The sequence below is a fragment of the Diadema antillarum genome, unplaced genomic scaffold, assembly GCF_040938485.1.
Source record: "Diadema antillarum isolate AM-2024a unplaced genomic scaffold, OU_Dant_1.0 scf00000217, whole genome shotgun sequence".
Taxonomy (NCBI): domain Eukaryota; kingdom Metazoa; phylum Echinodermata; class Echinoidea; order Diadematoida; family Diadematidae; genus Diadema; species Diadema antillarum.
The window spans coordinates 671,808-688,935 of NW_027271106.1; the positions used below are offsets into that span (position 1 = coordinate 671,808).

The 17,128-nt window shown below is 39.5% G+C and overlaps 1 protein-coding gene across 1 annotated transcript in view; it reads right to left on the bottom strand.

The window, feature by feature from the left end:
• The window catches only part of LOC139724508 (presenilin-1-like), a 41,994-nt gene that overhangs the window by 12,885 nt on the left and 11,981 nt on the right, over positions 1-17,128 (bottom strand). The window contains exons 3-4 of the mRNA XM_071635642.1: positions 3,563-3,789; positions 610-751 (exon numbers count right to left, since the gene is read on the bottom strand). Of these exons, the coding sequence (XP_071491743.1) occupies positions 610-751; positions 3,563-3,789 (369 nt within the window). The remainder of the gene's footprint in view (positions 1-609; positions 752-3,562; positions 3,790-17,128) is intronic.

Below are 17,128 nucleotides of genomic sequence, written 5' to 3' on the forward strand. Positions count from 1 at the left end.
GTAATTATGCATACTACATCAAATTTTGGTCAAGCTAATTGCATTAATTTGTCTTTTAGGACCAGATTTTAACTATCATGATGCTACATGGACACGTCACGATGCTACAGGACACCGTTACATATTGTTTTTATAACTTCATCAAAATTGAGTCTGAATGGCACAAAATTTCCTGGAAAATGTATGGTCTCAATACAAATGTAAAGCCTATAAACACTATATGTATAGCATAATTAGTATTGAGTTATATGCTAAAATGTAACACTTTGTGCCCCAACTTCACGGAATAACCCAAAAAGAGAAAACAAGAGGCAGAAAGCAAGGATGTGTTGTACATATGGATACTTTATAATGACAGGGAAAACAAATAGAAAACAGAAAAGAATGTAAAACTCCTTATCTCCAGTAACAAAAGCCACGTACAAATCCTCATTCTATAGAGATGTGTACACGACATAAATGGAAGCGAGCCAAATGTCCCACAGTATAAACAGAGGGCAAAGGTTTAGGAAGGATACGTGCACATGGGAATAACACAGGTACGCTACATGGGTCTGCCTTAAAGGGAGGCATCAACAACAGGCAGATTGTGTTGTCTTCCCATCTCACCTTATAACATCGGTACTTGTACAGGACGACAAGGAAGATGGTCATGATGAGGACGATGCCGATGATGATGAGGGCATTGGCCAGAGCGTTCCATGCTTTGGTTCCAGCCTGATCTGACTTTTCGTGAAAAGGGGTATAAATCCTGGATTGGAGGATAGAGACAAACATACAAAACAAAGCAAGTGTTACTACAATTGTAGTAATCTTCGTATTCAAGATATATCTTTTAGGCTTTTCTTTTTGCATCTATATTCAGAGGATCACTGACAAACTCGCATTTCACACCTTCCACTCTTGTCCGAGGGGTCTTTTAATTCAATGTTACCTATTTAATGTACTTCAAGCAAAAGGAACATGCATTTTAACCACTTGAACACATACAATCACATTGACATGAGCCAACACAGAGATACATTCTGCCACACAAAAGCAACAAACTAGAGCAGAAGACTCGGATACTTTCTCACGAAATCACTACATTTTGTCATGGGTAAATGTAACATTCTAATGAATTCCTTAATTTCAATTGATCCCCCAAAGACCTGACATATGACCATCTTTAGACCAAAGAATGTTTCCTGATACATTTCCATCAGCATATGTTTAGCGTTGCTATTGGACTTTCCCTGGAAAAGTTATGGATAGGAAATGACATTGTAGCTCCTGACCCTAACCTCTCATCACTTTCCCCTGTGAGTGTTCACTATTGGTCTGTCATGCACTTTACTGGATTATAAAAAATGACAATAATAACTCATCCCAAGTGCCATTTTGTTTCACCGAGGCCACAGGCCGAGATGAAATAGAACGGCACAAGGGATAATTTAATAGTATTTGGAGTTCTGCAGCCCAGTACTGGTGTATCAACAGAACATGCACTAATTGTTATTGTAAATAGATGTTCCCAATCACCTCTAGGTGGTGATTCCACTGACAAATACCACAAAACTTGCAAACTTTTGCGCTCAATCATGTTTGCAGTCATGTAAGATATTCAAAAGCCCATGCTTTGTGTCGGAGGGGAACTCCGTCACCGAAGGAACAGAGCCAGTCGGGCCTGCAAGGGCTTGCCACGGCCTGCTCTGGGCAACATCAGCTCACACAGTATAAAAAGATGAGAAACCAGTTTTTGAGCAGGCTTTAGAATCTCCTAAAGGAAGTTCAAAAACCCGCTTGCAGTATAAATGGGGTAGTCATCAGATACGATGCAGTGAAACAATCACATACATGTACACACACACACACACACACACACCCACACACACACACACACACACACTCATATGCACATAATTCAAAGCAGCATAGATAAAGTATGATGTGGACTTTGTTCCTGTCATAAGTGTGTTTTCAAAGCCAGGGGGGAAAAATATATACCACAGTGAATGTGCTTTTAAAACTGATGTTCCATGTCACAAGACATAACAATCTTTGGAATATCTTTTCTCCTCAGACAAAACAAATTCAACAGACTTTGTAAACATCTAGAGCTGGCAAAGGCTGTAGTATTAAAGGTGGTTCATTTGCCATTTGAGAGGATAACTGCCTCAACATTACTACAATGTACTGTACCTCAAGCCCTCGATGAAGTTACAATTTTCTATAATAAAGGTATTCATCTGCTGTGATAGCCCTTTTTTTACACTGAACAAATATGATTCCCATGCACATGTACACTATACAGTGTACTATGCCATACTATACTATACCGGCAATTTTCTTTCGTTATATCGAAATTTCATTACAACGGAACAAATAAACAATGAAAATACATAGAATGGATAATGTTGCGGCCTGAATTTTTACTTCGTTGTAACCGGAATTTCATTATAACCGTGTTCGTCATAACGGGAGTGCACTGTAGTTAGAATTTGTCACTCATAAAAGAGCTGTTTAAGACAAACATTCAGGCTGCAGGCAAAGTTCAAGTAGAAAGAACATTCGCAAAATATGGGACAATGAGCATGACATCACCATTGGAATGGATTTCCAAGAGGGCAGGGGAGGGGGGGGGGGGATTCCAGTCTAAAATAGTCCATGTGACACACACTATCCCCTTTCAAAAATAGCCAACTGTAGTCGTGTGATGCAAAAAAATTGATGATGGATGGCACGGTTAATATAAAGGGAAGCATCCTTCAACGTGAAGGAACGGGTCATTAATCTGCATTCTGTCCATTTGGCAAGTAGGGCTGGAGGGTGGAGCAAGGCAAGTCCTGACATTTTGCGAAGATTAGTAATAGGGGTCATGCATTATGCATAGCGACTGATGGGATTAGTGCGGGCATGGTTGTAATACCCTGTCTATCCCTAACATTTCCATTTCCATGCTAACCCTGATGAACCCAGACAGAGAAGAAAAATTATGTGCGAGATCTGCTCTCTAGGCACAATCAAAATTCTCGGAAACATGGTGCCACAGTAATGTTGCCAGTAAGCTGTTAGAAATATCTAAGCCATCTATTCTATTTATCCCACTTTGGCAGCCCACGCCAATTGTATAACACACACACACACACACACACACACACACACACACACACACACTCTCTCTGTAGGTGGGGACAGTTGTACACATGCTAATCTCTATAATATACTGTCCACATCTAAATACTCATTTGATAGTGCTCACATGTAATATTGTCAATGTATGACTTGTCCCTCTGCTATAAAGGAAAAAGTCATATTTTTTTGTTTCTGTTTTCAAGTGAATTTCTGTGGCTCTTGCTTCCATTCTGTTGATGTACAATTCCTTCTTTTTTTTCACATATTCACAGGAATCGTTATGGGCAAGACTGCTACAATTCTAAATTAGATGCTCAAGCCCACATAAGGAAAAACTTGTGAAAATGGAGGTCAAGAACACTGCTTTCCGGAGAATTCACTGCAGGGGTCTTTACATATACTGTAACTGCATGCAACATTCAGTACCCATACAAGGCATCATACTCACAGGTAGACACCATCTGACTCTGTGTAGAAAGACACCGTGGAGATGGTTGCCACGACGACCAGCATGCACAGGGATACAGGCACGAAGAGCATGATGACATGTTTTGCTCCATACTTGAGGATCTCCTCCTCCTCCTCCTCATCATCACCGCCTCCCCTGGCGAACTGGTTATTGGAACGGGCATCCCGCTGGCGCTCCTGGTTGTTACGCCTGCTGGCCGCATTAGCCTAGATGTACCAATCGATAAATACAGTGTACAAGCAAAAGGAAAAGACCATTCCAAATTGAGTGGAGTTCTTGTATTCTAGCATGGGTGGTAGAAGGGGATGGGGTCAGCCACACTTTTTGCCAAAAAAAAACCTATTCAATTTCTAAATGTTTTAACTCAGAGAAATGTCTAGAATTCATCTACAATATGATCAGCAAATTTAGGAAGAAATATGAGAGGGAAGTAAACATGTGTTTTGGTGTTATTTTGTGTATTACATGTGACTATTTGAAATATTCAGAGGAACTGTTTATTGTTTTATGAATATTATGGATACACAGTGAAAATTCCACTATTTGCAACTAAATTGAAAAAAGAAAATTTCCTCCCTTGACCGAAAATAAAAAGAAATCCAACTACTCAAAAATGAAACCACAATACAGAGACACAATGTACAATTTACAGAGGTTCTGAGTTATCGATAAGTTTATCAACAAAGAATTCAATGTGTTTCACAATGAATGTTTGCTGCATACAACAAACATCCCTCTCCTTGGTAAGTGACTCTGACCTTCTTCCCTCTTGCCTGCCTGAGAAGTTGCCAAGGTTATTATCATTATTTTTTTTTTAAACTGAGGTACATCAAACAAAACCATGAAAGGGTACATAGTACACGGTGACAAATCTGTACACATAACTGGTCAACAATCAGAGCTGGAAAACAGAGTTTTTAAAGTGAGTGTCTAACTTCCCATTTTTAAAGGGGAAATCCAGTCTAAATCTAAGTTAATCTGAAAAGAAGAGTAAAATTTTACGAGTGCAACGATAACATTTCGATCGAAATCGGGTGAAAAATAAGGAAGTTATGACATTTCGAAGTTACACTAATTATTCAGGAAATAGTTCTTGAACAATCAATATGAATGCAAATGGCAAAGTGAACATGTCATCCCCTCACAACTTGCCATATGTTAGTTTGTACATAAAATTTCCAAATTTCCAGTTTTTCATTCAAATGCAAATTTATGCCCGGGACTCACATCCTGGCATATCTACCTGATAACTATACTGAAGTTCTCCAACCAGGAATAACATCATGTTTCAGACTTCAATGACAGAAACATAGAATTTTCGTCATTTTTTTTTTTTACACGATCAGTGGAGAATTGAGAGGGTATGACAAGGGTAGCTCACTTTGCTTCATATCCACTGTACAAGAACTGTTTTGCAGAAATTAACAAAACTTCAAAACGCCATAACTTCCTTATTTTTCATCTGATTTCAGTCAAACTTTTACCGTTGAACTCGTAAGATTTTACTCTTTTTTCAAGGACTGGATTTCCCCTTTAAAGAAATGAGGTGATCATAGCATGGAGAGCTACCACAGCCCAAGATCAAAGCAAGGTTTTGTCTTTTGGAATCTGCATAAAAAATCATGTGCATGGGATAAAGAAATTGAGTGTTATACAATGTATGTTTACAGCTTTGTGAGATTTTTTTATAGCCAAAGAGCCTTTCAAACATAGAGAAGGTAATTAACTTCAATTTTACTGATATGAGATTTTCTAGATGATGCCACAGGGGGTTGATTGCAGTACAAATACACTTTTAAAAAGCACAATGTACAAATGATGAAAAGATCCAGGCTAATCATTGCAAAATTCACACTTTAGATTGCCCCTTATCTTGTATCTAGAATAAAAAGTCATTTGTGGCAATGAACTTTACAGTGAAAGGATTTCAGCCGAGTTTCATGCAGGTACTCTTAAAATAGTTGCCAAGGTTATTGCCCTAGGAAGTACATTTAGACCAGCGTTTTCCACACTCATCACTCAACAATAAGGAAATCAAAGTGATGAAGCGCTTCCTGCAAACACCTAGTGGAAGGATGGCTGGCAAGACAAGTTTTACTGCATATTACAGTCTCGTATGTTGCACACCATGCCTTCCTACAAATTTACTGTTCTTTATAATAGACGGTATGTGTAGAACAAATCATGGCTCAGCCTCACAGTGGTCATGGGAATTTCATGCATTTACGAGTATACTACAAATCAAATAAATCATTACTTCGGGGAAAAAGAAGAAAATATGATGTCGACAATCATGTGTGCAGACTCACATAAAAGTAAGTGAACATTAGAATGTGCATGTTCAAGCAAAATATACACTCAATACACTACATGTATGTACATAATGCTGAACACGCACAGATAGGATCCTACATGTAAATGTACACTTGAAGTCATTGTTACAAGAAATCTAATTTTGGTGGGAATTTACAAAACAAGCAAAAAATGGTCCTACCAGATTTGTCTCATGCAAGTGTTGTACACCCACCTCAACTGAGCGCTTTACACATCTCACAGATTTCTAATTCGCACAGACCTACATTGTGCGCTAACTTGAGAGTACAATGTACATTTTGTATGTACACATAATCTAAACATTTAGTCATTTACATCTCTTCCCCTCAATCATTCTTATGTACACAGTACTGTTATTTGTCTTCAAACTACATTTGTATGGCAATAACAAGCTAGCAAGCACAAGATGAGAGATAGTAGTACAATCTCTCAGTGTGCACTCAACCACTGTTCAAATTTTAAAAACACAGACTCAAACTCAATGAACTTGAAAAAGACTGACTGACTGACAAAGAGTAATGTACATGATTTGTATTTATGTAATACTGCAAATCAATATCTCACACAATTCTCTGGGAAATGAGCAATTTTTGCTTGCTTGTGAATGGCCTAATCAACTTCAACCTTTCCAATTCTGAAAGACCCATTTGTAAAAAAAAAATAAAAATAATAAAGAAAGAAAGAAAAAAAATTGACTGTTAAAGGTCCAGTTTACCTTTAGATGCAGTGATTTGTAAAAATGTTCAAGATATCACATTTGATGCATACATTGTATGTGTACGTCTGATACATTGTATCACAAAACATCCTACCATATAAAAATTTTGCAATAAAGCCTAAAATATACGGAGATATCAGTATTTTTCTCAATAAACCCTAACTGTAGACAGTTTAATCTGGAAGCATTCTTATATAAATATTGTTCACATTTTGTGTATTTAACAATACTTAACATCGGTTATGGGTTCAGTTTTTACAGTGGTTGTTTCTATCCCTAACTCACATTTTAGAACTATTTTAAAGCACTAATGCTGTGTTTTTGTTTTATCCGCAAATGGTAAATTATGCCTTTAAGATATGTATTCTGTGCATTTTTTTTTACTTTTTTTTTTTTGTTAACAAAACTATTTTAGGTCTCCACTCCGAAATGTGCTTGAAGATTTTGACTACAATCTGAGAAGTTATCTCATGATATAGATACCATGTATCCATACATGCATCTGGGGCCTATTGCATTAATGTTTAACCTGAGAAAACTCAGGTTGTATTCAACAGAGCTTTTTCTGTGTGAAAGTTAACGGCAGAATCATGCTAACCTGAGTTTTCAGTTCTTACCAAAATTCTTCTCAGGTAAAAAGATTGATGCGCAACGGGCCCCTGGGTCCCGTTTCCATGACAAATTTGCTCTCAGCCAATGAGATGCAAGGATTTCAGTAGTTTATAACAATTATCATAACTTGCTAATTTTATTGATAATAAGTTTTATGAAACGGGGCCCTGGTCAGCTGTTCCTTCTGCTGCCTACTGTTCACTTACTTTCCGTCTGCTCCTGTGAAATGAGGCTTCTGATCTGGACCGGTCTGGGTGGATGAGGAGCACGGCGCATTCATCCCCCTCCCCCTCCACATCACTCTCCCTCTCATCGCTCATCTTGTGAGTAGCAGATTGTTAATAATATTCCTCAAGAAAGGGTTTGTCGCGGTGACTGAACAATTAGCATCAAACTGCAGTCCAGAAGTCGCTTTGCGTTAATAGCGGATGTCACGCTTAGTTCACTCGGGGCAACGGCAAGGCACAATGTCAGATGCTTCTAATGCAATCTGTACAACTCATCACCATCTCAGTGATAGCCTATCTTGCGAGCTTACCATCCCTTCCGTGGTCAATGGAAAGGGCAGGATATGAGCTTCGAGGAATGCTTCGCTTGATGGCCCGTGAGATCGCACATGCATACAAAACAGCTTCGTCGCTTAATGGACTAATTTGTTCTGGGCACCAATAGACATGCGAGCGGAAGAGAAATGAACAGATTCAAATCCCTCGAGATCTAAAGGGCATCTTTGAAGGACTCTGATTAAAAACTTCCAAGTCAACTGCACAACATGCTACACAGCAATTTGCTCGCTCGGATTTCTACTTGTAGAAAGACACATTTGGAAGACAAAGATGTTGAGGTACATGTACAAAGCACACTTGTAAGTAAGATCTGACTCGCTGAAAATCCCTGGGTGTTATTCCATCATCATCCGCAAAGTGTCTACGAAATGAACGAGTTCTCCTTCTTATCAAGATCATCATCATGGCAGTAAATCTGGGGTATGGGCTGCAAGAAAGCAGACTATGCCATTCAGATACTGTAGCCACACGTTACTGGTTTGCAGACAAACAACCTTAGGCAACCTACTAAGCCTTTCTGCCAACCAATGATGGTGTTATAATTTGCTGATTGGAACACAGAGTCACTGACATGTAACAAACAGCATCCATGCGAGGGGAAGGGATGGTTATAATTACAGCAAAGTGGCGTCCCTGTCCGACATTGAAGAGGAGAACAAGTCACTACCCAGAGTAATGATTTGATGACTTGCCAGCGGGCGGGCGGGTGAGTCGGTATTGCATGATTTGACAAGCACACACAGACACAAACACATGGGTGACAGACGATCCTTGCCTGCAGACATGTGATCCCCTGGCACTGCCCAAGACCAACACACTGATGCAGAGAAACTCCCAGAGCTTCGTGCCCCCTTCAAGCAACGCTTTCTCACTCCGATCCCACCAGCTACAGGGGCAGCATCATACCAGACATGTGACCCTACTGTTGTGCCTCCGTGTCTGATATCCGGGGAGGCAGGCAGGCAGGCCAGCTACTGCATAGCATCAGTCATGCTCCACAGCTGCACGCTCTCAGCTAGACTTCAGTGAATTCTGTCCAAATCCACAGAAAGGTCCATTAAATACATATGAGGCAGGCTACAAATGCGCATCGGGCAAATATGCATTTTGATATGCAGCTTCACACACATCCGTGATTAAAGATAATCCTGAAACCACTCTATGACCTCACAGGGTGAATGCATACATACACACCCAATCACTAGAGCACTGTTTGTTCAAGGTTAGAAATTACTTCACACAGCCAGAAACAGACAGCTGCACTAGACTATTAAGCTGGCAATACATATGTACGGTACCTGCTATACAACCATAAACTTTGTGTACAAAATTAGATGTACTGCGTACATTGAGCATTCATGCAATAACACTTGGGCATTTCAAGCTGTTCTATGCTGAGTGCATTTTGTGTGGGTCTGTCGATCGGCACAGACAAATAAACCTTTTGAAACCACTGGCTCAGAAACGAGATTGAAATGCACTCAACTGTGAAGAGAAAGACCAAAATGAATGGTCTTTCATTCTGTCCAGAAGGCACCATCCACTTCCACCATACATCATAGACACACACATATCAGATATTATCTCTACACAACTACAATGGTTCAATCAAATTTCATCATATCCATTATATTGTAATTGAACAGTGGTCTCCACATAATGAGGTAATTTTTGCATTATAGGGCACAGGCTGAAAGAACAGTTCCAAGGCAAGTTATCTCATACCTGAAAGTCAGGCAGGCATTTCCATTATTAAATTGGAAAAAACTATCCGGACAAACCTGCTCTATATTCACAGCTTTCAGCAAAGAAAACAATTTTATTCTATAAATATAGATTCTGAGGTAATGAGAAGCAATAAAGCAACTCATTGGTTTCACTTTTTAACATTGTATACCTGTATAGTGCAGCATGTGATCAATTTGTCATACAATGTATCGTGTGCTACAAAGTAAACACACATTTATAAATGCATGCCATGTACAAACCCTTGCAACAGCACTACACACTGCTTAAAGGCATAATTTACCATTTGCAAATGAAACAAAAACCCAACATTAGTGCTTCATAATAGTTTTGAACCAGTATAACCATGATGTTAAGTATTGTTGAATATATAGGCCTACAAAATGTGAACAGTAATTATGATAAAAATGTTTCCAGACTAAACCATCTACAGTTATGGTTTAATGAGAAAAATAGTGATACCTCCTTATATTTTAGGCTTTATTGCAAAAATTTTATATGGTAGGATGTTTTGTGATACAACTGACCTACTCATATGCATCAAAAGTGATATCTTGCACATTTTTAAAATCACTACTCCCAAAGGTAAACAAGACCTTTAACCCTTTAGCAAATGAAGATTCTGCACAGTAATGGAATGTGGTTCACTGGAAGGTACAGAAATATTGCTCTCATTTTGACTACTTTCTATTCAAATGATGAAAATTAGCTCACCTACATGTTTATTTTTGTGTGTAAGTTATGATTATCTATAGACTTTACCAAGAGTATGGTGTGTCACAGAAATAATTCTGACATACTTTTGTTGACCTCTAACTTCTTTCAAATTACATAATTATATGTATTCTATATGAAAACAAAATTGGTAAAGCTTAAAACTAAAAAAAAAAACAAAAAACGGACAAGCGGTCTGGAGCGTTTCAGTGACTAAAGGGTTAAACTACACAACAAAGGGAAAATGACTACTCCTCGTAAAATGTACCTTGCTACATATGTAGCTCTTGAGAAAAACAAAGGGTACAGGTGTATTCAAGCTACATCTCCATTGAGATGCTAACCTTTCTTCAGGTTGCTGTTTATGAAAAAAAAAAATCACAAGGTCATGAGGACAGCAGAATTTGCTGCAGCACATGGGTGCATGAAACATATTGTACAGCAAAGGAGTCTACCCTGGGATCAATAGCAAAGTACAGGTTATGAATTATACATCCTGTTCCTTGAAAGCATTTCATGAAAACCTGGGATTTCTTTGAAGGACAATGAGTGACTTCAGTCCTTACACACGACGGATGAGTTGTAGCTGTAGTAACATGTACATGTACCATGCTGCGTATGTTACAGTATACAGTTTTGTCATAATAAGTGTGTGGGATCTGTGGCAATTTAAACGAAGCATGCTCTCCACTAAATCGGGTGCACCACTTAATTGGGTAAGAAATACTTAGCCCGAAACAACCCGATCATGTGTATGTGGAGATGACGACTACTGAAAGCTACACTTGTGCAGGCCTACAACTGTATGAATTGATTGAATCGCAATTTATCATGTAAGCTTTGTAAAACATAACCTTGAAACCTTCTTTCGAAAATGAGTACTCTGGATCCTCTTCCATACTTTGCCGCACTTTGCTGTAATTATTTACAGTTGTTGTACTACAATTGATGCTGGTAGAAGTGAACATTTCAGACCAACCTATCAACCACACAATTTGTTACGTACATTGTAGCCACTTGCTGGCAATCAAATGCTACACTGTGTACGAGAATTGGGGTTGTTCCTCATATATCATCAAAAATTCATTATCTCCCCACAAAAGGGGGCCTTGCAGGTGGTGTATCTATACATGCTGTAATAATACAATGTACATTATTACTGTTGTACAACCACCATTTGCCTCTTTTTATTCCACCTTGCAGTACCTGGTTAAAAAAAAAGAAAAAACAACAACAACAACAACAACAACAAAAACCCAGCCTTGCTGAACATTATGGCCACAGCTACAATTTTGAAATATTGGTCCCACAAATTATCATTTCTCAGCCACAAGTGCGCAGTCTGATAGCATTTAATACAATTGTACTGTGCCCTTCCAACCATGTTGTACATCCCTCTACTGTACCCTCACCCCCACTCACCCCCCCCCCCCCCCCCCCGTTTGCTATACACTGTAATTCTAATTTACATTGAAACATGTGATGAATTGTTCCAAACACACATTACGCATACAATGAAGTGTACACCCATACATCGGGCACTACACATGTACTGTGAGTGTGCTCCTTGCAATGTACAGCTGTAACATACGTTTGTACGTATGTCATGGGTTGATCGGGTATAATACATACAATGTATGCACCACGGAGTGTTCACTGCCTGTCTACACATCAATGAAAACTGCTTTTTATCATGCACACAACTCTGGAGAATCAGGCCACAAGAGGGCTCACTCCAGTATAACCAACTCGTAAAAACTGATTGCTGAAAGAGGGATAATGATTTCATATGCATCTATTAGTGTTGTGCCCATAGAGTGTTAGAAATTTAAAAGGCTGCAACACAACTACCCTTTTATGCAACAAGGAATGTGCATAAACCTTTTGTACACTTCAATTACCTGATTGCTATGCAGAATTTGTACAAGTTCAGCCTGTACTTCAAGGCTACATGTGTATAATTTCTCAACAGAACATGTGGCAGCTTTGCTCTAAGGATTATAAAATTACAAAAAAAAAAAAGTTAACGAATAAGTCTCTGCCAGTTCAAGTTATATTGATAGTGAAGAAGATGAACTTTGTACATTACACACCGATAAACTTGTTGTAAATGGACAAAATACAGAGCTTACATTGTAGCTGAAGTTCACCTAGAGAATATAATGCACATTTGTCATAAACTTGTATCCCTGTAAATGTACCATGTACAATGTACATGTAGAAAGAAGGCAGCAGATGACAGCTTTCTTCGGGTATCACAAACACATACGGTATATGGGGCATCACAGAAAATACCATCGTAAGGGGGGCAAGCTCGACAGTACGGTGCAGGTATTGTATGAATGCTCTACCCAAAGCTCAAATCATGTTTGAGCAATGACCATTATCACATATACTGTAAAACATGATATATTCGCGGCATGAATTTTTCGCGAATTGGAGCCGACGGCCTTTTTTGCAGCATGAAATTTTCGCGAACTGCCACTGGCATTCAATGCATATAGTGTAGACAAGAACTTTCGCGTGCATTTTAATTTCACGAATCTTGGCGCTCGCGAAATTCACGAAATTAAAATGCACGCGAACATTCCTCGTTTTACAGTATGAAGCAGTCTAAACTGAGCATGGAATTTGGCAATCTAACAAACTTGTAATGTGCCAACTTTTGTCGGAGGGGAAAAGGAATATTATACATGTAATTATATGCTTATAAGAACTGGCTTTCCAGTTGTAATTCTAATTAGTGATCTATGCATGTGGAAGGGCACATGCATGTTGTGCCTGTTTTGGTCCGCGGACTAAATTCTGAATCTGAAATACCCTTAAGCCCTTTTTACACTTGTGTTTCTTAACCCCGGACTTTCTCTGAATCAGGACTATCGTTAGTCCCGTACCAATTTTTTCAGCTTTTTACACTCGCCAATTAGTCCCGTACTAAGCTCTTGTCCGCGGCTAAGGAAAAATTGACCTTTTTACACTCGTATTTCTTAGTCCGGTACTTTCCAAACCACATGAATATTCATGATTACGCTGTGTACTGTACACGTACACGCACGCACCGGCAGCACTTGATTACCTCGTTTCTGATTGGTCAGTGAGGGTCGGACTTCGTCTCCTTCGCTTAGCCCAGCCGAGGATTATTTTTTTGTTCTGTTTACACTCACTTGCTTGGCACCGCAATTGCGGTGCTAACCCTGCTATTTTGCAGGGCCAGATCGTACGGGATTATTGGTGGGGCTAGCCCACTTTGGCAAAAACGAGTGTAAACAGAAAGTGGGCTAAGGATAGTCCCGTACCAACGGTGGGGCTAAGGCCCCCCCTTAGCCCCACCGTTGGTTCGGGACTAAGCAAAAATTTACAAGTGTAAAAAGCCTTAAAATTGTACATTCAGGCCTACAGTCTGTTTGTGTTTATCCACTTTACATGTAAATAGTTTTATAGCATGAGTGATATCCTATTTTGAATCATACTTGAGAACTACATCAACATTCGCTATTAAACAACTTTGCTTTCATTCTCTTGTTTCCTGAGAGCTTTCATCCTCATCCTCCTCAGCAACTTGACCCCCAAAAGTGAAAGTGAAGGTTACATTAGTTTACACTGTATACTGTGTCACTTTCACTTTAATACGTGTATAGTGTAATCAAGGAGGTTCAAGAGAATGGAGTCACAACTGTCTTATTTCCTTTGAACCATGTTTGATGCCGCCACTTTAAAATATTTGAAGCATGTGCCAAATTGGATCCTCTGCGCAAATAGGAAGACAATTGACTTGTGCCTCATTGCATAATCACCAGCCACTTTCTATTGGAATATCATTGTGATTGTAATTACTTTTCACCATCCCTACTTATAAAAGATAGGTTTCACATGATACAGCTATGATTTACACATTTGCATGTATTTCTAAACAGGATCGAATCATGTTTTATATGCTTCATTAATAAGTGAGATTTCAAATCACTTAGTAAATAATAATAATGATAAACAGTTCTTAGAACGCACAACAAACATTTCTATATTCACATATAATTAACAATTATCAAAAAGATGAGTTTTTAACACAGATTTGAATTTATTAAAATGCATAATGCATCTAATACTAAGAGGGAGATTATTCCATACAATGATGGTGCCATTTCCCCAAAAGCTCTATCACCAAATGTTTGACACAAGTATTTCAGAGAGATTTTTTGATTTTGAGCGCAGATTACAACCAGGATGATATGGCTTGATGTGTTCACTGAGGTATGCAGGGGCATTTCCATGAAAACATTGTCATAAATACACAGGTAGGGATGCCAAGTTCAAAGAATTTTAATGAGTGAGATTTTCATGACTCCGCATCTCGGTGCGCGAATGTGCACGCGAGCGAGGGTGTTGGAGGGGTTTTTCCGTTCCCCCCTCCCACGGTAGGGAGCTTTTTCAATTTTTAGCTCCTAATGGTGCGATCAGGTGCATACTTAAGTGACTTTTTGTTACTTATTTTGAAAGACAAAAGGGAAATATACCTTCAATTTCAACTATCACTTTAATCCTTTGAGCTATGCTCATTATTATAGGCCCAAGCTGCAGACTTCGCCCGATGCGTGAGAATAATGGGTGCCATGCGTGAGATCGTGAGACGGCCCCTAAATGCTCGAGTCTCAAGCAGAATGCGTGAGACTTGGTAGCTCTGCACAGGCAAAATATGGTCAGCATTACGTCAACATTCAAAATGAGTCTTCAGATTGCTCAGCAAGATGGCGGCACCAAACCCCAATCATCAATGGCACAAATGCACCCGTGGAATTCTTTTGTACAATGTACACACATCAACAGAAAACTGACAACTGTTTGAATAATTACAGCCAGTTGGAACTCCATCTCTTAAATCTCCTTGGTGTAACTTACAACACATTGCTTCACACAGCGTATATGACACCGTGTGAAATAAAATACCTCATCCCCATGCTTGATAGTCTAATGATTTCATTTTCATTGAGCAGGCTTCATCTGCCCAGGACAAAATGGAGAAATCTGATAATACACTACAATGAAAATGATCGTCAGAACACAAGAAGGCAACATCACCAACAAGAAACTTTGTACCAACATCACTATAAAAGTTTTATGGTCAAGGTGGATAATAGGAGTACATACGCACATATATGGTGTAAGCACTCACTCGGCAACAGGTACACAATAGCTGCAGTCACACTGCCACAAGATCGCGATTGAGATCGTGATCTTTAAGACCTCGAACTTTTGCCAGTGTGACTTCAAACTTTTTGCAAAACTTCTCCCGAAACTTCTCACTCAAACTAGGGTTAATTCCTCAAATCCCGGCTAACCTTCTCAATATTTTGCCAGTGTGAATGCTAGAAACTGAAACTTTGCAAAGTTTGCCACACAATGACCAGTCCACCATCTGTGCTTCTGAAGCCACTGTAATGAAAAGGAGTGTATTGTTACGTCAAAATTGCCAGCTGTCAGATGGCCTACTTTTTCTCCATTCTTGCGCACGCGCACTAGTGACCCAAACTTCTCAATCCAAAGATCCAAAGTTTGGCTGCCAGTGTGAACAGACCACAAAAGATTGTGAAAACTTCATGATCTTGAAGTGTGATCCCTATTCAAAATATTTCGGCACATGTACATGGTTGTACGCTATCATCATGGAAATCCCCTTCCCTTCCTTATTGCACAGCAACTGGTGTGTTTATCATGATTCAGGATATCCTCTTGTACGTACACAAAATCTCTACAGACATCCACCCACTGTGACCAACACATTGAACATATGACATTTACAAGTGCTGTTTTGCCAAGTGCTGTTGAGTGTTACAAAAATTTTGGTAAACTGTACAGTCCAACAACATACATTGTAGTACATTGTACACAGCTGCATAGCATAATGGCAATGCACCATTTTCAACCACTGACTGGAACTTCATCACGATAATGATTGGTATAACAGAGAATTTCAGAATACTGTATAAGTGGTTTCTTTCGCGGTGGTTTTATTTTCGCGCTTTTCGCGCTTTGAGGTTGAACCGCGAATTTAACATCACGCGAAAATGTTTTGAACTCATGGCTTGTTACAACGCTATCATTACCGACCGCGAATTTAAACACACGCGAAAAAGTCGGCACCGATGGAAACCGCGAAAGTTTCTGTACGCGAAAGAAACCACTTTTACAGTATACTGGATATGTTATATTGCATGAGTTCACAGCATAACATTTTGCTCTAATATTTGATGACTCTTCTATATTTATATAATATTGGATGCACTTGAGTGGTATATCAGATATATTGCATTCATCAACAGGAATATTGCACGAGTCGAAGACGAGTGAAATATTCATGTTGATGAATGCAATATCAGGCCTCGAAATAGGATTTTGGAGGGGCAAGGCCATTTAGAAAAGGGCACTTTTTCCAAGAGGCCAGGGCGCTTAGGTCAGTCAGAGGGGCACCAAGGCCACATTGGAAAGGGCATGTTGGGTGTTTATACATGATGTGAATGCCCCATACAATTGTAGAGCTGTATGCTATCGACCGTGCTGCTACACTCCAGCAGCGCACGCACGCATAAGATCTCTCCGCAGCAGACGACGTTAGGCAGTAGGCCATATGCAATACGATGTAGGTTCTGTAATACAGTACGTTCTCAACGCATACGCCGCGCTCGCTTTGGAGCACTTCCGGCGCCATTTTGCTTTGAGAGCATGCGGGCATGAATGCAGAGCGAGAGAGATGGCAATGCTCGCAGCCGTCCGACAGGCCTGGCATTTTTTAGCATGGCTTGCGACCACTTGCTCCGGCCCGCCGCTGCCTAGCTAGTAACTCTATGGCCGCTGCGCTGCGGA